The 21,712-nt window shown below is 40.7% G+C and overlaps 1 protein-coding gene across 1 annotated transcript in view; it reads left to right on the plus strand.

Annotated features, from left to right (window-relative positions):
- Positions 1–21,712, plus strand: part of LOC112234839 (tomoregulin-2) — a 179,071-nt gene that overhangs the window by 22,410 nt on the left and 134,949 nt on the right. Inside the window, exon 2 of the mRNA XM_024403150.2 lies at positions 17,219–17,328. Coding sequence (XP_024258918.1) covers positions 17,219–17,328 — 110 coding nt within the window. The remainder of the gene's footprint in view (positions 1–17,218; positions 17,329–21,712) is intronic.

The raw sequence follows: 21,712 nt of genomic DNA on the forward strand, positions 1-21,712 counted from the left end.
TGTAACTCAGTAAAATCTTTGAAATTGTTGCATGTTGCATTTATATTTTTGTTCAGTGTAGCTAAAAAGTAACCCATACCTACCTGGCAGTATGATATGATTATTTGCTTCAATCCAATGGCCATATGTTTTGCAAACTACATCTTATGTGCTAACCAAACAGTGCTAGGTGCCTGCCCCAGTTGAATTAAAGGGTAACCAGGGTTGGGAGGTTACTTTCTAAATGTAATCCGTTACAGTTACCTGTACAAAATTGTAATCAGTAATGTAACTTTTGGTTTACCCAATCTCAGGAGCTTAATCTGATTACATTCCATTACTTTTAGATTACTTTCCCATTTAGAGGCATTAGAAGAAGACCAACATGTATAATACCAATTGAACAACATCTATTGCAGGACAAATCAATGTTACAGTTTACATAGCTGGCCATATATGGATGTTACATTTTACTTTATGGGTTGGTTATGTAGACTTCTTCTAACCCTTCGCTTTCTACTACATAATGTAAATATATAATTTGATCGTATTACCATAAAACCCGAAGTCTATCAGAATTCCAGTCATTCCAATAAATGTTATACCCCTTGATCGTCAAGAATAGGACATGGAAATATGGAAGTACAGATGAGCCAAATTGTTTTACCTGAGCATAACCTCAAAACTAAGGACTTATTAGCCAGCCCTGCTGAATTTTCTATAGGCCTATTGTTTACCTTTTTGTTGGTGACATAATATGCAGCTGTTTAAAGGGCAAATCCAAAGATGAAACCATATCAAAACAGTCGCCCTGCCTCTGTTTTGGTAAACAATGAGTGATGGGCCTGGAGAAATGTAACCACTCAGATGAATTGACAGAGCTATGGATGCAAGGACTGACAAATATGCTGTGAAAAATATTGTTTTAAACATGTTATGAGGCCACATAGTGTTTGTTTACATGTACAATGTTTACAAACACTGGAGTGAAACAAGCTTATATTTTGGGTTATCATTGAGTGTGACAGTTGAACTAAGCTCATGAGGCATTTATTTATAAGTTATATTCTTTAAGAATCAATGGGTGGCTACCAGTCCACAGTTTAGACACACCAACTCATTCAAGGGTTTTTCTTTATTTTTACTCTTTTCTACATTGTAGAATAATAGTGAAGACATCAAAACTATGAAATAACACACATGGAATCATGTAGCAACCACTAAAGTGTTAAACAAATCAACATCTATTTGATATTTTAGATTCGTCAAAGTAGCCACCCTTTGCCTTCACTCTTGGCATTCTCTTAACCAGCTTCACTTGGATTGCTTTTCCAAAAGTCTTGAAGGCGTTCCCACATATGCTGAGCACTTGTTGGCTGCTTTTCCTTCACTCTGCAGTCCAACTCATCAAAAACTGGGTTGAGGTTGGGTGATTGTGGAGGCCAGGTCATCTGATTAAGCACTCCATCACTCTCCTTCTTGATCAAATTGACTGGTACTGTATATATACAGTTGAAGTCAGAAGTTTACATACACTTAAGTTGGATTAATTCAACTTTCTTTTCAACCACTCCACACATTTCTTGTTAACAAACTATAGTTTTGGCAAGTCGGTTAGGACATCGACTTTGTGCATGACACAATTAATTTTTCCTAAAAATGGTTTACATACAGATAATTTCACGTATGATTCACTGTATCACAATTCCAGTGGGTCAGAAGTTTACATACACTAAGCTGACTCTGCCTTTAAACATCTTGGAAAATTCCAGAAAATTATGTCATGGCTTTAGAAGCTTCTGGTGGGCAAATTAACATAATTTGAGTCAATTGGAGGTGTACATGTGAATGTATTTCAAGGCCTACCTTCAAACTCAGTGCCTATTTGCTTGACATCATGGGGAAATCAAAACAAGTCAGACAACACCTCAGAAAAAATGGAATAATTCCACAAGTCTGGTTCATTCTTGGTAGCAATTTCCAAACACTTGAAGGTACCACATTCATCGGTACAAACAATAGTACGCAAGTATAAACACCATGGGACCACGCAGCCGTCATACCGCTCAGGAAGGAGAAGCATTCTGTCTTCTAGAGATGAACATACTTTGGTGCAAAAAGTGCAAATCAAACCCAGAACAACAGCAAAGGACCTTGTGAAGATGCTGGAGGAAACAGGTACAAAAGCATCTATATCCACAGTAAAACGAGTCCTATATCGACATAACCTGAAAGGCCGCTCAGCAAGGAAGAAGCCACTGCTACAAAACCGACATAAAGTCAGACTACAGATTGCAACTGCACATGAGGACAAAGATCGTACATTTTGGAGAAATGTCCTCTGGTCTGATGAAACAAAAATAGAACTGTTTGGCCATAATGACCATCATTATGTTTGGAGAAAAAAGGGGAGGCATGCAAGCCGAAGAACACCATCCCAACCGTGAAGCACGGGGGTGGCAGCATCATGTTGTAGGGGTGCTTTGCTTTAAGAGGGACTGGTGCACTTCACAAAATAGATGGCATCATGAGGGTGGCAAATTATGTGGATATATTGAAGCAACATCTCAAGATATCAGTCAGGAAGTTAAATCTTGGTCGCAGATGGGCCTTCCAAATGGACAATGACCCCAAGCATACTTCCAACGTTGTGGCAAAATGGCTTATGGACAACAAAGTCAAGGTATTGGAGTGGCCATCACAAATCCCTGACCCCTCAGTCCTATCGAAAATTTGTGGGCAGAACTGAAAATGTGTGTGCGAGCCAGGAGGCCTACAAACCTAACTCCGTTACACCAGCTCTGTCAGGAGGAATGGGCCAAAATTCACCCAACCTATTGTGGGAAGGCTACCCGAAACGTTTCACCCAAGTTAAACAATTTAAAGGCAATGCTACCAAATAATAGTTGAGTGTATGTAAACTTCTGAATCACTGGGAATGTGATCTAAGAAATAAAAGCTGAAATAAATTATTATCTCTGCTATTATTCTGACATTTCACATTCTTAAAGTAAAGTGGTGATCCTAACTGACCTAAGACAGGGCATTTTTACTAGGATTAAATGTCAGGAATGTTTAAATGTGTTTGGCTAAGGTGTATGTAAACTTCCGACTTCAGATGTATATATTGTTCATTTGTCCAAAAATTCACGTAGCAACTACAGATTGCCCCTTCAAGTCTTTCAAAAGTGAGCATCTGTCCATTAGGACTATGGATATTATTATTTATTTTTTTCATCAGCATGAACTAGATTGAGCAATAAAAGCCCCACTTTTATTCCATAGGCTTGGATCTGCACTATGCAGCTGTTGCAAGAGCACATTTTTCACCGGCTGTCCACTGGTTTAAATTTTTTAAATTAATTGGCAGCTTAAACTTCTTGAATTCAACTATTATTGGGATCAAATTTAGATTTGGGAACAGCCATTCACAACAATCACAATCCGTAAGGCACAAATAGCTAAATGAGTGAGCAGCAGTGTGATTCACATCAATACGCTATGTAGATATCAATAATAAGTGATATCCGTATCGCCAAACACTATACCACTGCTGTCCTTACCTCCAAGCGTTTATTCAAGGTGGATCATCTTTGAATGCCGACAGCAGTCGCAACATTGGAAGACATAGCTTGGACTGTAGCCTGCAAAATACTATTCCTGCTCTTTTCCCACAATCCATCAAACACATGTGGTGTGTCATCATAGTGGTCTCTGACTTGTGGTCAGACTCGCTCAGGTGGAACCAACTTCAATTTGAACCTTTTTTGAATGTTGATTTGAATGTCATTGAGAAAACAGAGAAGTGTCAAAGATTTTTTTCACAAACATCCTTTCTGAATTTAAAAGTCATCCTCGAAGTAATCATCTAGTTTATCAAAAGTATCTGTAATCTGATTACAATATTTTTGCTGGTAACGTGATGGATTACAGTTACCATTTTTGTAATCCCTTACATGTAAAGGATTACATGTAATCTGTTACTCCCCAACCCAGAGGGTAACTTCACTCGAACATATTTCTAGATTATTCCCAGATGTCAAAAGTGGTCTCCTGATGTGGTTTAAGCATTGTTGTGGACTTAAAACATCACATTTTGTTAGTTTTCTTTGAGTGAAAACCTGAAACAAATTGGGAAAATCTGAACTCTGTGAATTTCTGACTCAGTTGACAGCCTCATTTGTCTTTTTCAATAGACGTCTTGGATTGTGAAAGACCAATTTGAGATTTATCATTTTAGGTCATTCAGAGTGTATGTCACTGTTGGTCATAGAATTATTCACACAGGGCGCTTTTCCTTCGCTGGGCAGGCCGTTTGGGAAATCTTTGGCAAAATAATCAAATACCCATTTTTACACTCTTGCCACTGTTCTTTCAGCATACACACACAGTACTGGTTACATTAAATCTAGGATCGGCTTCCTATTTCGCTACAAAGCCTCGTTCACTCATGCTGCCAAACATACCCTCGTAAAACTGACTATCCTACCGATCCTTGACTTCGGCGATGTCATTTACAAAATAGCCTTCAACACTCTACTCAGCACATTTGATGCAGGCTATCACAGTGCCATCCGTTTTGTCACCAAAGCCCCATATACTACCCACCACTGCGACCTGTATGCTCTGCGCTCTTGTCAGATTCAACAGAAGATCTCTTTGTTTCTTGGGACCTAGAACAAGCATCTCTGTTTTGTCCGAGTTTAAAAGTAGAAAGTTTGCAGCCATCCACTTCCTTATGTCTGAAACACAGGCTTCTAGTGAGGGCAATTTTGGGGCTTCACCATGTTTCATTGAAATGTACAGCTGTGTGTCATCCGCATAGCAGTGACATTATGTTAATAAGCTTCCCCCCTACTTTTTCTGAAATTCTGTTAAAAATCGCGCAACATTTTGGCGTCCTGCTACTCAGGCCAGGAATATAGTATATGCATATGATTAGTATGTGTGGATAGAAAACACTCAGACGTTTCCAAAACTGTTTAAATCACGGCTGTGACTATAACAGAACGTCTGTTTCATCGAAAAGCGCAGGAAAATCTGATCACTGGAGATGGAAAAAAGTATCCATGCGCCACTCCCATGAATTGTTAAAGGTGAACCGTAATATATTAGGCCAAGCTTGCAGTACCTACAGCTACCACAGGATCTATAGAGTCTCCTCATTTGAATCTGAATTGATTCTTGGTAGATCCGCCCAAAGGGAACCGATTCTCTCCGACCACCAACCCGAGGCATTGTCTGTCTTTTTCTCCGGACATTTTTCCACACGGCAGGCTATCGAATTTACATCGCCTCCTGATGATTTTTATAGCTTATTAACGTGTAGTTATACCTAAAGTTGCATTAGAAAGGTATTTCGAAGTGTTTTGTAAAAGTTTATCGTCGAATTTTTAACTTTTAAAAATGACGTTACGTTATGAAACGCTCTTTTTTCCGTTTTCCACACAGTCTTCATAGATCGATATCTAGGCTATATATGGACCGATTTAATCCAAAAAAGACCCAGTATTGATTATGGGACATCAAGGTGTGCAAAGAAAGAAGATGGTCAAAGGTAATTAATGTTTTATATTTTATTGTGCGGTTTGTGTAGCGCCGACTATGCTAATTCTTTTGTTTACATCCCCTACGGGTCTTTTGGGGTGTTGCATGCTATCAGATAATAGCTTCTCATGCTTTCGCCGAAAAGCATTTTAAAAATCTGACACGGTGGCTAGATTCACAATGACTGTAGCTTTATTTTAATACCAAACATGTGTATTTTAATGAACGTTTGCGTTTTAACTAATACCATTAGCATATAGCGTCGCGCATGTGCATTTCTAGAGCTCTAGGTGAGACGTCTGCGTCTCAAGTAAGCTCAAGAGGTTAACATTATGTTTTCGAATGACATCCCCAAGAGGTAAAATATATAGTGAAAACAATAGTGGTCCTAAATCAGAACCTTGAGGAACGCCGAAATATACAGTTGATATGTCAGAGGACAAACCATTCAAAGAGACAAACTGATATCTTTCAGACAGATAAGATCTAAACCAGGCCAGAACTTGTCCGTGCAGACCAATTTGGGTTTCCAATCTCTCCGAAAGAATGTGGTGATCGATGGTATCAAAAGCAGCACTAAGGTCTAGGAGCACGAGGACAGATGCAGAGCCTCGGTCTGATGCCATTAAAAGGTCATTTACCACCTTCACAAGTGCAGTCTCAGTGCTATGATGGGGTCTAAAACCAGACTGAAGCATTTCGTATACATTGTTTGTCTTCAGGAAGGCAATGAGTTGCTGCGCAAAAGCTTTTTCAAGCTTTTTTGAGAGGAATGGAAGATTCGATATAGGCCGATAGTTTTTTATATTTTCTGGGTCAAGGTTTGGCTTTTTCAAGAGAGGCTTTATTACTGCCACTTTTAGTGAGTTTGGAACACATCCTGTGGATAGAGAGCTGTTTATTATGTTCACCATAGGAGGGCCAAGCACAGGAAGCAGCTCTTTCAGTAGTTTAGTTGGAATAGGGTCCAGTATGCAGCTTGAAGGTTTAGAGGCCATGATTATTTTCATCACTGTGTCAAGAGATATAATACTAAAACACTTGAGTGTCTCTCTTGATCCTAGTTCCTGGCAGAGTTGTGCAGACTCAGGACAACTGAGCTTTGAAGGAATGCGCAGATTTAAAGAGGAGTCTGTAATTTACTTTAATGATCTTTTCCTCAAAGAAGTTCATGAATTTATTACTGCTGAAGTGAAAGCCATCCTCACTTGGGGAATGCTGCTTTTTAGTTAGCTTTGCAACAGTATCAAAAATACATTTCGGATTGTTCTTATTTTCCTCAATTAAGTTGAAAAATAGGATGATTGAGCAGCAGTGAGTGCTCTTCGATACTGCACGGTTCTGTCTTTCCAAGCTAGTCGGAAGACTTCCAGTTTGGTGTGGCGCCATTTCCGTTCCAATTTTCTGAAAGCTTGCTTCAGAGCTCGGGTATTTTCTGTATACCAGGGAGCTAGTTTAGGAAAAATATAACTTTTGTAAACTGAGGTTTTCCTTGGTGCCCCTACTCCCTAGTTAATTACATTTACATGATTAGTTTAATCATGTAATAATAATTACAGAGAACTGATTTAATAACATAAGTCTTCACTTCAATGATGCCAAAGACATGGCACTCGCTAGCTACTTCCAGACACAAATGAGGCAGCTCACTCTGACCATTTTACTCACCCTAGCAGAGCTGGTTAGGCTGTTTTATGTTATCCAGTGTGTTGGTGACTGCAACTGTGCTGCTGGCAACAATTTAATTACTATTTTTTGCCAAAGTTTAGGTGTTGAGCGTTCGTAAATTCATCAGTTATTCTATGCTGTGGCATACTCAGACGAGTGCTCTGAAGTCAGATTAGCTAGCCAGAGTGGATGTACAAGCTACGTCTATTGACAGTTGTCACGGTGACATCATGAACATTCAATTGATATGGTTACTTACATAGTGAAGTCTTTTGTTTAGACATGTAGCTAGCTAGCTAGCTAAACAATGAACCATAATCCCAACTCATAATGTTACTACCCTGCATGAATCTGCAGGTAGCTAACCAACCAGGTTTCATGTTAGTTAGCTTACATTAGGCTATAATTAGAAATGCAAATGGCTCTGAGAACGAATAATATTACTACACAGATCATACATAATACATTACATAGCGAGCTAGCTAGCTAACAGTACACTTTAACCTGAAATGAAAACTACTTTCTGACAAAATTAGAAACGTGTAATATCTGAAAATGTATTGAGCTAGACCATATACATGGATGGACGCTTCTCCCTCTCTTTCACAGATGCCCTGGTTGCCTTAGTTTGAAGATCAAATCCGGAGACAGTTGTTTTATACCACAGCCTTCTGTGTGTTCTCTTTTCGACTCCATCCACATTTTCTCCACCTCCTTATCTATCATACACTAACTAATTCCACCTTGCATTCCACTGATTTCAAAACTCGGTCCTGCAGAAAATGGAGAGCAACACCTTTGCAGTTCTACTACGTGATATATTTTTTTTAAAGCTGCATTAGAAAGAATTTCCTACTCATACTCACCAGGCCATGTTATAGACAGAAGTATGCTACATGGCAGACCAAACCGAACTCATCTCTCGGCATGTTCAGCCCACCTATTATCTCAGTCAATCATGGATAGCAGGAAGGTCCTTACTTTTTCTGTGGCTAAACCTACTAGGCTCGTAATTTAACCATTTCAAATCAAATCAAATCAAATCAAATTTTATTTGTCACATACACATGGTTAGCAGATGTTAATGCGAGTGTAGCGAAATGCTTGTGCTTCTAGTTCCGACAATGCAGTAATAACGAGCAAGTAATCTAACTAACAATTCCAAAAAAAACTACTGTCATACACAGTGTAAGGGGATAAAGAATATGTACATAAGGATATATGAATGAGTGATGGTACAGAGCAGCATAGGCAAGATACAGTAGATGATATCGAGTACAGTATATACATATGAGATAAGTATGTAAACCAAGTGGCATAGTTAAAGTGGCTAGTGATACATGTATTACATAAGGATGCAGTCGATGATATAGAGTACAGTATCAACGTATGCATATGAGATGAACAATGTAGGGTAAGTAACATTATATAAGGTAGCATTGTTTAAAGTGGCTAGTGATATATTTACATCATTTCCCATCAATTCCCATGATTAAAGTGGCTGGAGTAGAGTCAGTGTCATTGACAGTGTGTTGGCAGTAGCCACTCAATGTTAGTGGTGGCTGTTTAACAGTCTGATGGCCTTGAGATAGAAGCTGTTTTTCAGTCTCTCGGTCCCAGCTTTGATGCACCTGTACTGACCTCGCCTTCTGGATGGCAGCGGGGTGAACAGGCAGTGGCTCGTGTGGTTGATGTCCTTGATGATCTTTATGGCCTTCCTGTAGCATCGGGTGGTGTAGGTGTCCTGGAGGGCAGGTAGTTTGCCCCCGGTGATGCGTTGTGCAGACCTCACTACCCTCTGGAGAGCCTTACGGTTGAGGGCGGTGCAGTTGCCATACCAGGCGGTGATACAGCCCGCCAGGATGCTCTCGATTGTGCATCTGTAGAAGTTTGTGAGTGCTTTTGGTGACAAGCCGAATTTCTTTAGCCTCCTGAGGTTGAAGAGGCGCTGCTGCGCCTTCCTCACGATGCTGTCTGTGTGAGTGGACCAATTCAGTTTGTCTGTGATGTGTATGCCGAGGAACTTAAAACTTGCTACCCTCTCCACTACTGTTCCATCGATGTGGATGGGGGGGTGTTCCCTCTGCTGTTTCCTGAAGTCCACAATCATCTCCTTAGTTTTGTTGACGTTGAGTGTGAGGTTATTTTCCTGACACCACACTCCGAGGGCCCTCACCTCCTCCCTGTAGGCCGTCTCGTCGTTGTTGGTAATCAAGCCTACCACTGTTGTGTCGTCCGCAAACTTGATGATTGAGTTGGAGGCGTGCATGGCCACGCAGTCGTGGGTGAACAGGGAGTACAGGAGAGGGCTCAGAACGCACCCGTGTGGGGCCCCAGTGTTGAGGATCAGCGGGGGAGGAGATGTTGTTGCCTACCCTCACCACCTGGGGGCGGCCCGTCAGGAAGTCCAGTACCCAGTTGCACAGGGCGGGGTCGAGACCCAGGGTCTCGAGCTTGATGGCGAGCTTGGAGGGTACTATGGTGTTGAATGCCGAGCTGTAGTCGATGAACAGCATTCTCACATAGGTATTCCTCTTGTCCAGATGGGTTAGGGCAGTGTGCAGTGTGGTTGAGATTGCATCGTCTGTGGACCTATTTGGGCGGTAAGCAAATTGGAGTGGGTCAAGGGTGTCAGGTAGGGTGGAGGTGATATGGTCCTTGACTAGTCTCTCAAAGCACTTCATGATGACGGATGTGAGTGCTACAGGGCGGTAGTCGTTTAGCTCAGTTACCTTAGCTTTCTTGGGAACAGGAACAATGGTGGCCCTCTTGAAGCATGTGGGAACAGCAGACTGGTATAGGGATTGATTGAATATGTCCGTAAACACACCGGCCAGCTGGTCTGCGCATGCTCTGAGGGCGCGGCTGGGGATGCCGTCTGGGCCTGCAGCCTTGCGAGGGTTAACACGTTTAAATGTCTTACTCACTTCGGCTGCAGTGAAGGAGAGACCGCATGTTTCCGTTGCAGGCCGTGTCAGTGGCACTGTATTGTCCTCAAAGCGGGCAAAAAAGTTATTTAGTCTGCCTGGGAGCAAGACATCCTGGTCCGTGACTGGGCTGGGTTTCTTCCTGTAGTCCGTGATTGACTGTAGACCCTGCCACATACCTCTTGTGTCTGAGCCGTTGAATTGAGATTCTACTTTGTCTCTGTACTGGCGCTTAGCTTGTTTGATAGCCTTGCGGAGGGAATAGCTGCACTGTTTGTATTCAGTCATGTTACCAGACACCTTGCCCTGATTAAAAGCAGTGGTTCGTGCCTTCAGTTTCACACGAATGCTGCCATCAATCCACGGTTTCTGGTTAGGGAATGTTTTAATTGTTGCTATGGGAACGACATCTTCAACGCACGTTCTAATGAACTCGCACACCGTATCAGCGTATTCGTCAATGTTGTTGTCTGACGCAATACGAAACATCTCCCAGTCCACGTGATGGAAGCAGTCTTGGAGTGTGGAGTCAGCTTGGTCGGACCAGCGTTGGACAGACCTCAGCGTGGGAGCTTCTTGTTTTAGTTTCTGTCTGTAGGCAGGGATCAACAAAATGGAGTCGTGGTCAGCTTTTCCGAAAGGGGGCGGGGCAGGGCCTTATATGCGTCGCGGAAGTTAGAGTAACAATGATCCAGGGTCTTTCCACCCCTGGTTGCGCAATCGATATGCTGATAAAATTTAGGGAGTCTTGTTTTCAGATTAGCCTTGTTAAAATCCCCAGCTACAATGAATGCAGCCTCCGGATAAATCGTTTCCAGTTTGCAGAGAGTTAAATAAAGTTCGTTCAGAGCCATCGATGTGTCTGCTTGGGGGATATATACGGCTGTGATTATAATCGAAGAGAATTCTCTTGGTAGATAATGCGGTCTACATTTGATTGTGAGGAATTCTAAATCAGGTGAACAGAAGGATTTGAGTTCCTGTATGTTTCTTTCATCACACCATGTCACGTTGGCCATAAGACATACGCCCCCGCCCCTCTTCTTACCAGAAAGATGTTTGTTTCTGTCGGCGCGATGCGTGGAGAAACCCGCTGGCTGCACCGCTTCGGATTGCGTCTCTCCAGTTAGCCATGTTTCCGTGAAGCAAAGAACGTTACAGTCTCTGATGTCCCTCTGGAATGCTACCCTTGCTCGGATTTCATCAACCTTGTTGTCAAGAGACTGGACATTGGCAAGAAGAATGCTAGGGAGTGGTGCACGATGTGCCCGTCTCCGGAGTCTGACCAGAAGACCGCTTCGTTTCCCTCTTTTTCTGAGTCGTTTTTTTTTTTTTTTTGGTCGCTGCATGTGATCCACTCGGTTACACTGGTTGTAAGGCAGAACACAGGATCCGCATCGCGAAAAACATATTCTTGGTCGTACTGATGGTGAGTTGACGCTGATCTTATATTCAGTAGTTCTTCTCGGCTGTATGTAAAGAAACCTAAGATGACCTGGGGTACTAGTGTAAGAAATAACACGTAAAAAAACAAAAAACTGCATAGTTTCCTAGGAACGCGAAGCGAGGCGGCCATCTCTGTCGGCGCCGGAAGTACTTTATTTGTATTTACAGATAGCATACACCTTTGTTATTGAGGCACATGAAAGTTCACATGTTTCAGAAGACATTTCTGCCAAAAAAGACATTTTGATTTAAAAAAAGGTTAGGTTCAAATCTCTCTCCTGTGAAGTAGTGATGCGCAACATATACCTAGTTTCCTGAAATGAGTCACATTTTTTAAGAATACTTTGCTGAAGTGACTTGTCAGTGAATAAAACTGGTTTATGTGACTGTGCTGGGAACATGTGAACATCTTTCCTCTTTTTCTTTCCAAGAAGGGAATTAGCAGGTAGCATGCCATTCCTCTCCAATGCGAGTGTCACCAATGTGTCAGCCCCTAGCAACTTCTCCATGACACCTCATAGTGCCCTATTCTCATTAATATTTCAGTCCAGCAGCCATATAATCTTATCTAACATATGGAATTGTTTTAAGATTGTCATACCGAGGATCATTCAGCTATTTGATTTTCAATTGTAATTTATTAGATTTTTGTTTTTACATTTGATGAAACATTGAATTTGGCCTTACTGCAATTAGTCAATTTAAATGCATTGAATAACATATTCATACATGGGATGATAAGCTCAGAGAATTATTATACATTTGAAGCCATATTTAACAAAAGAAATTGTCACTACAGTACTTCCATTCGATTGGATGCGGTACCAAACCCAAAGGAAGGACATGCCTAGTTGCCTATTAATGTAGTTTTTATTTATTATAATAAGGAGAACCATTCTCCTCATCCTTTCTGGTGGAGCCTCCACTTCAATCTACCTAACTTTGTTTTTGTCTCAAATGACACCCATTTCCCTATATTAGTGCACTACTTTTGACCAGACACCTTAGGGCTTTGGTAAAAATGTGGTCAATATACAGGGAATAGGGTGCATGGGTCCTAGTCAAATGTAATATAGGGAATAGGGTGCCATTTGGGATGCAACCTGTTTTCTGAACAGGTTGACCTTGTTTAATGCTTTCATAAGCATACTTGGAATACGTTAAGCCTCAAATCATTCTCTAAGGCAGTAATTAGACCCATTGTTTGCATCCTAAATGGTAGCCTATTCCCTATATAGTGCACTACCTTTGAGCAGAGCCCTACAGGCCCTGGTCAAAAGTAGTGCACTCTAAAGAGGATAGGGTGTCATTTTTGACAGAGACATTATTTGTGAATTCTATGGGTTTGAGCTATTTACCTTCTTTGGCAGGCAAAATAATACTTGTTATGTAAGCGTTAAAGCTGCTTCTGGCCATACTGCTAGGATACATTCTTAGAAAAAATGGGTTCCAAAAGGGTTCTTCGGCTGTCCCCATAGGTTGACCCATTTTGATTCCAGGAAAGGGTTTTACATGAAACCCAAAAGGGTTCTACCTGAAACCACAAATAAATACTCAAAGGGTTCTCCAGAGGACTGCTGAAGAACTGTTTGAGGTTCTAGATAGCACCTGTCTAAGAGCGTAGTAGGGCTCTGGAATGATTTCCTCAACCACTGTGCTTCTAGCTTTATTTGGTCTTAAACATGGTTGTCTGAAGGCCTTACTTGTCACACAGTTAACTACTAGATGATTCAGTCTCAACCAGGGTTGTTAGGGTGACCATATTACCGCCACACCGGCAGTCACGATGGCAGTTAAATTCCTTTTTAGTCAGGTAATTAGGGTTCTCCAAGCTCTGATGCTGCTGATGGTCATAAGTAGCCTAGCAAACCAGCTAAGTGCCTGGTACGGAACACTCTACTGTCCCTCTAATTACTCTGACATCAACGCAAGTGTAATCAAACACTTGACGAACACTATGAGCTCATGATGCACACCATTTTTATAGGCTATGCAATTGCGTGAGAAAACAGAGTGATCGTCTTTATTAAACCGGGTTCCATCAGCTTTCTATATGCTAGGCCTACTATATTTATTTCTCAACTTTCCTAATATTAAGCACAATGCTTCTCTTTACAACAGCATGAAAATGAACCATGGGAAAAGCCTCCTCCATTCGCTATTTTAAGTGCATGACATGTATTTTTTTTCCCCTGACCCTTTTTTTCTAGACAGGTGCATGATAATGGTCCATTCTAAATCCAAACAAATTTCACACATATGTTAGTTAGTATATGTAAAAACAAGATAAAATCAAGAATAGTCTGATGGGTGACTTTATTAGCCTAAGAATTGTGAATGATATATTATCACTTGGGAATGATGCCCAGCTTAAGGAAAGAAACAGCGCATGCCTTGTTTTTGCGACTTTTTCAAATCATAGTCGCACACATCATGTAGGCTAGCCCATAGGCCTATATGTTTTGATAAGGTTAAACTAAAATGGCCAAATAACTTCTTAAAATTAAGGACATTAATCAGCTTTACAGTGAGTGTAGAGCCTAACAGGCATACAAGTTTGGGGAAGATAATTTTCACCATAAAAATGTTGTCACGAATCCCGTTTCCTGAGTCTGTTTTTTGCCTGTGTTCTGTCCTGGAGTGTTTTTTCCGGTGTCCTGGAACGCACCCTGTCTGGTTGCCGGGCAATGTAGCCAGTTGGGAGTTCTGATTACCCGCACCTGTATCCCATCAGCTATCTGCACACCTGGTCCTGATCATCATCTCTCCTCTTCATAAGCCCGGACCTGACATCCATTCCCTGCCGGATCGTTAGCCATGAACAGTATGTTGTGCCATAGTATCAGCCTCAAGTTGGATAGAATTTGTTTTGTTGTTTTTTACGTATTGCTTGCCTTAAACTTACCTCCGTTTGTTCGGTCTTCAGTTACTCACCCGGATCATTTACCCCATTCCCGCCTGGTCGTCGGAGGATTCCGCTTCCCCATTGGATCCACCTATTTACTCCCATCAACTCACCACCGCTGCCTGCTACGCCACCTGGATATATCTACCCATTCACATTCACTTGTAAATAAATACTCACCTTCTTCCTACTCTCCTTGTCCTGGTCTGCTTCTGGGTTCGATTTTGAAGAAACGTGACAAATGTACTTATATAATAAAAGCGTTACATGCATATTTGCATTTGGGTCACTTTTGAGAATTGAGTTTTCCTGCTAATGGAACATTCATGCTTATAGCCTATTGCCACGTGCTCATTGCTATACTTATAATGTGAAGAAATACCCTAATAGTTTATCAACATTTTAAGCTAAATGTTCTGATCTGTTGCGTTAGCCTTACTGCTTAACTTTTTTTTTATGCTGGTGGTTGTATTAATTTGAGCTCTATCGCATCCCACAACTGTCCCAGACAATGTTTGGAATATTTATTTCTTGCACAGAATAGAATAGGTCAACTTTTGTACTATGAGGGATAGTAGATTGGCATAGGCTTTTGCTGTTCGTTAGGCCTACTCATCTTGTTCGCTGACAAAAGTGAATGTGGACAGTTCCTCCATTATCTTCAATAGGCGCCTTGGAATTGGATAAGGACGCGCGCAGTTGCATCCCCGGTGTGTCTGTCTTCACTTGTAGCCTGTGCGAAAGACCCAATCACATGACGGAGAGCCATGTGAGTGATAGTCGCTTAGGAGAGAGGAATTACAATTATTATATTCATCCCAAGGGTACAACAGCCACTGGCATTGCTTTTTTTAGGGGACATTACGGCCACACAAGGGGATGCCGCCGGGAAATTCAAGGAATTATCAAGTGCTTGTCAAATTGTGAATGTGAGACTGATGAAGTGCGCAAAAAACAAAGCAGAGCTTCACTTTTTTCAAATGATCATTAGAGTCAAATCGTGCAGCCTTAGAATGTACTAAAAATCTAAACATAAAGCCCAACATTTGTATCACAACTAAAGTTACATAAATAACTCTAAATCAAGCATATAGGACTACCTGTTTCTTTGTAAACCGCTCAACACAGAATAGCCGCATGTGCACACTCCCTCAAATCGCTTGGAGAAAATATCCTTTCTATTTTATTCAGCTATTTTCAATTGTATTCTTCATATTGTAAAATGGTATAAAATAATGCCAAGGAATTCTAAGCAAATCTTGTCTGTCAAATGAACTAGTCTTGCCCACAGTCATATGGCATAGCCAGATCAGAGCTTTTCATAAGGACAACTCAGAGTATGCTATTCTGTTCTCCTGAAATAGACATTTTCTTATATCATGTTTCTTTAGACCTGTCTAAAATAAATAATATATTTATTGTGGTGGTGTAGGCTATACTACATGGATTTATTATACAACTTTTCAAAAGGTCTGCATCAGTTGCTTGTAGGCTATGCGTGGAAGACAGGAGATGCTACATTTGTTTATGTTAATTAGCAGTCTATTACCGTGAAACCGGCAGTTAGTTGCTTGACAATCACCGTCTGACAAAATTTCATGACCGCCACAGCCCTAGTCTCACCATATATCGGATGAAAATGGGAAGTAAATACATTCAGTATTCTGTTAAAATATGCCATTCCTGAGCCTGTATGGAGCACTTAATGATATGTTGCTGCCTGCATTTACATGCAGGTTTCAACATTAGAATCATGGAATGAATTATAAAAACCATGACGATGTACATTTAACTATGAAATTGTGGCAATATTTGCACTCTTTTTGTGTTTTTGTTTTGTATAAAAGACTAAGGCTTCTTTGTTTCGAATTGACACTTTGATATGTGCATGCTATTTGTAAGCAGTGTGCTCAGGTAGAATAGTAGCCCGGAGCTTTCTGTCCTGCCTCATGCCCATGTGACTGCATGATTCGGGGTTGGAAGGCTTTGTCTGAGTCGTTTGAGTTACCTAATTTAGACTGAATTGGATCAAATCCAAAATGTCACCCTATGCACTATACATTGCACTACTTTTAGGTTCCATTTGGGATGTCGATGCAGTGCCAACCGTATTATGTAAAGCCAGACAGAACTTACTTCCCTAAAGACAAAGACTCTTGCTTCAAAATGTAGCATGACTAATGGAAGACAGCAAAAAACATAGATTTTTCATTCAGTTGTTTTTCCAATTGACTTTGATTGTTTTTCGATGGTATATGTTAAATGGGATTATTACACAGCTCAAAATGTAGACCTTATAATGCTGTTCTTGGAGCCATTCGGTACGTGTCAAATCCTGACGGTTCTTGTGTTTAATAAGTCTCTCTCACAAAATAACGTTTAATCTCAATGGGATTGGATAGATAAATGTAAAATATTTTGTGTCATTGTTCTGTTTTATTTTAAACTGATAATGAGCTACTAAAGATCCTAATAAACATACACATTTAACACAACCTAATGACCCTGATAAGACATTTGGGATGCATACCAAATTGGACCATATTCCCTATATAGTGTACTACTTTTGACCAGGGCCTATTGGGCTCTTCTCAAAAGCAGTGCACTGTAGGTAATAGGGTGCCATTAAGGAAGGGACCTTGGACTCATCTGCATAATGCAATTTATTTTTGCGTACCTCCCACTTTTGCTTCAGTATGTTTACGCATTCAGCTAACGTTTTATGATTTGTGTTTTTACATGGCAGGTTTTGATGACCGGGACACAGATCTCTTCTTGTGCGACACCAACACCTGCAAGTTTGACGGAGAGTGTTTGAGAATTGGAGAGACCGTGACGTGCATCTGTAACTTCAAGGTAAGACACTGTTCAATGTTTTATTCTCAGAAAATGTTTTGGGGAAAAATTGCATATTCTTCTTTTCATATACAGTGATCATTGTTGCCACCTCATTTGGTTGGAGTTGGATTTTTATGGTGGGCTGACGGTTTGTTGTATTTCAAATTAAGATGTTGGACTTTACCCAATGTTGATTTAACCAATAAATTACTGGGAGTTCATATATGGAGTGTGCAACTTTATTTTCTTATAGTTTATTGGACTTAAATGTACAAAACACTCCATTTAAAGGGGCAATCTGTGATTGCTACATCTATTTTTGGACTTTTAAATTCATGATACAGCCATTGATTCTTGAAGAATATAAATTATGAATGTGTTATGAGCTTAGTTCAAATTAGTTCAACTGTCTAACCCTATCATATCCCCCAAAATATAATATATATTGTATATATATTGTGTATATATACTGTACTTATTAAGCTTACTTTACTTTTTTGTTTGTAAACAATGTAATTGTAACCAAACATTGTATAGCCTCAAAACATTATTATTTTGTTGTCATGGATGTTCTGTCTATGAATTTGGGAGTGTTTACATTTTTCCAGACCTATTCCTCAGCTGTTAAACAAAACACCCACTAGCTATCAAGAGGGAGGTGACTACACTGTATAGTAAAGACATAATTTACTACTTCTCATAAAACTGAATGTCACTTTCAGTCACGGTGGCTGTTTAATGCATTCCACTTTATTGATGTTATTGCCATTGACAAAAAAACAGATTTAAATACCCTCATTAGTAACATAAATCCAGTGAATGATGCTGTGCTATGGTTCAGTTTATTACCAATCTATAACAAAGGCAGCAAACCAGCCATCCATTGATAGATTTTTGTATTACTCTCACCTCATTCAAACGAATATATTCTATATTACAAATGTAAAAGATTATACCAAGATAAAGCATAAGGATATGCCTTATGCGTTTCAGCTCAAAACTCTCTTCCAATGTGGCGAGCTTATCAGCACACACAGCGCCGACGCTCTAGGCAGACGACACTCGATCGGTCGCTTGCTTTAATCTCAATTTCGTACATCCCTGGGAGCGGACATTAGTAAAAGCGCACAGATAAATTACATTACCTCTCCATTTCTCATCCCTGAGATCTCGTACTGATAGTGGATGTCATTCGGGATAGAGCTCTCTCTGTGAAGCATAGCAAGGAGCGGGTCACACCGCTTTCCTTTCATACTTACTTAATACTGGTTTGGCCTTGGGTCACGGCTTACCGTGGCATCCTGTGTCTCTGTATGTATGGACGGGACCTGACGTCAATGCGCTTAAACCTAATAGCCGCCATATCTTTATTCCATTAAGCGTTGTAATTCAGCAAACATGATTCTCTTATAGGGGTAGGCTGTGTCTGAGGGGGTTGTGTACTTCTCCACACACACACGAAACACACACTTTAAGCTGCTGAGGGGTTACGTGCAGTATAGCTGTGAGGAGGAAGTCGGTTTGATCTGCGAGAATCAATGGGTGCTATTCAAAGGCGGGATGTCCATTCAGCAACCATGTTAGATAGCTAGTCCATCTCACACTGCCTCTTTTGAGGAGCTGAGGCTTGGGTCTTTAGCAGGACTCGCTATCACTACCACACAACAAGCTGTGTGTGTGTGTGTGTGTGCTACAGTTTCACAGTCATGTGATACTTGGACCTGCTGTGAAATATCTTGTTATCATTTTATGATATCATCCATTAATGTCGGATTATGACTATTTCCAGCATCTCAATGAATTTTTTCAATAAGGCTATTGTTTCAACGGCTCTGGCTTGCTCTTCAAGGTATAGTTTTGACCCTGTCTATAATGTGTTCTGTAACTCCAATTTTGGGTTGTGACATTTTCTCTGCTGTAATACATTATATCTATCTGCTGTCATGGCTGAATCAGAATTAGTTAGGTAACATTAATAAATAAGATGTTTTATTTACATAATAATGCTTATGTGAGATATGTCATTAGAATGTCTCCTTTTGGACAATACTGTTGGCAGTTGCATTTTCCTCTCTCTTCTCCAGGGCTTAGTCACTTGGGGCCCAGAGAGGGGAGAGGTCAGGCTTGTCTTCATATGTCAATGTATCTGTTAAACCATGTGATGCTATGAAGAATATCATAAGGGGAGGAGGACAGAATGGAGGCTTGTCTTCTTATGGGAATGTGTCTGTAACTATTGCATGTCCCTTCTGAGGTTGCCCTTATCTTGACCTAGTATATGACCTAAGAGGCTCACTGTCTTTTCTGATCTTGTATATCTGATCTTGGTATTTGAGATGGGAGTATCTAGAATTGACAATTGATATATGCCATTGGATGAAGTAATGTTTTAGTCCTAAGTGGTACCAAAAACGAGATTAGAACCTCATCTAAAGAGACCAAACTGAACAATAATTTATAGCTAATGCTGTCTGGCTATCTCAATTAAAAGTCTTCCTTTGTAATGTTCCTAAGATCTGTGTTTCGTCATGTGAGTTGAGATGGGTGTGTCTTGGCTATAAATGATACTAAGAATTGTTTTGTAAGCACTCTCAGAGAATTCATTTATAGCCACTGAATTGATCTGAGAGTCACAGGGCTATGGTGAAGCTCATATATAATTAAAGATGGACTTCATAATATAACTCTGACTTGTGTGTGGTTTGCTCTCTCAATGTTTAGTAATACAGGAAATTACCACGACACTGCACATGACTGGCTTTCCGCATTTTAATGTAATTTTGTGTATCAGTCCACAATGTTGCTGTTATTTCCTCTAATATCTGGTTGCTACTGGCTATTCAGCATGTTTATGTCATTTTATTTCTAATGTTAGGTTGGGATAGTACTTCAAAGATGGCGAGAGCTAATGCAAGTCGTGTTGTGGATGTGACAGTGGAACAGAACAACATGTCCTTCCTAGCTCTCTCAGAGCAAACACTTCCCCCAGAAACCACTCTCATACACACAAACACACACACACACACACACACACACACACACACACACACACACACACACACACACACACACACACACACAACTGACGAACCATAGCTATACCACGGTGCAGTCCCTGGTGGCATTCAGGAGGCCATAATAAGAGGGCTCCTGATAGAGACCTTGTTCCATGTATTTGTATACATTCATGATCCTTTTATCAGGGAACCGTCTGTGAGTCGTACAGTCCATAGAGCTGTAATTCCCAGGCAGAGCCTTGGATAAAGGGCACCTAGGGACACTGGAATAACAGGTACCCTGGTTTAAGATGATGGCTGTTCAAATATTCATTAGTGTTTGTAGTGAAACTAAAGTGCATGTGTCAGGAAGTGGTTAAGTATAAGTATTTTATTGGGAGTTGTTACACTAGCACCCTCTTAGCAGAGACAGGTGCTGTATCATCACTGACGTGACATGCCACTATGATAGGATAAGACATGATAGAATATGTTTAATCTCCCATTCATTTTGTTATATCTTGCTCCCCCTTCCTTCTTTCCATCGAACCCCTCTTATCTGTTCCTCCACTACCTTCCTCAACTCTCCAGCTGACTCTCTACCCTCTGCCTCTCTCTCTACACTCTTAGAAAAAAAGGTGCTATCTAGAACATAAAAGATTCTTTGGCTGTCCCCATAGGAAAACCCTTTGAATAACCTGTTTTGGTTACAGGTAGAAGCCTTTCCACAGAGGGTTCTACACGGAACCCAAAAGGGTTATCCTATGGGGACAATAGAAGAACCCTTTTGGTTAGAAAATACATTTTTTGGACTTGTAAGCCCTTTGAGAGTTCAATTGGGCAGCAGGTAGCCTAGTGGTTAAGAGATTGGGCTAGTAACTGGAAGGTTGCTGGTTAAAATCCCTGAACTGACTAGGTGAAAAAGCTGTTAATATGCACTTGAGCAAGGCACTTAACCCTACTTGCTCCTATAAGTCACTCTGGATAAGAGTGTCTGCTAAAATGTAAATGTTGTCATAGTGGTCTGCAAAATTTACTTCCACCTTTTGCATGACAATTGTGCCAATTCAAATCAGTGTGAAGAAGAGCCCAGCACTGGTGGCATCTCCCAGAGCTGTATCTTTGGGAGCTAATTCAGATTGACTGAAGGGCAATGTTGATAGATGGGCACTCCTGTAGTGTCCATGCTGTTTTCGTTCATGGAAAAGGCCAGAAGGGCAGTCCTTTGGTGTATGGGCCGTAGATCGGAAAATGTTTAGTAGGGTAAACTCACTGGTGAGAGTCAGGTATTGGTGGATGCATAAGCCCAACTAGCTCATGTGACCATGTTAGAAATGAAGATGAGATCTAAAGATATTGTCCTACATTTATCACTCAAGGCCTCACAACCTAACCAGTCACCCAAA

This window comes from Oncorhynchus tshawytscha, linkage group LG03 (genome assembly GCF_018296145.1).
Source record: "Oncorhynchus tshawytscha isolate Ot180627B linkage group LG03, Otsh_v2.0, whole genome shotgun sequence".
Taxonomy (NCBI): Eukaryota; Metazoa; Chordata; class Actinopteri; order Salmoniformes; family Salmonidae; genus Oncorhynchus; species Oncorhynchus tshawytscha.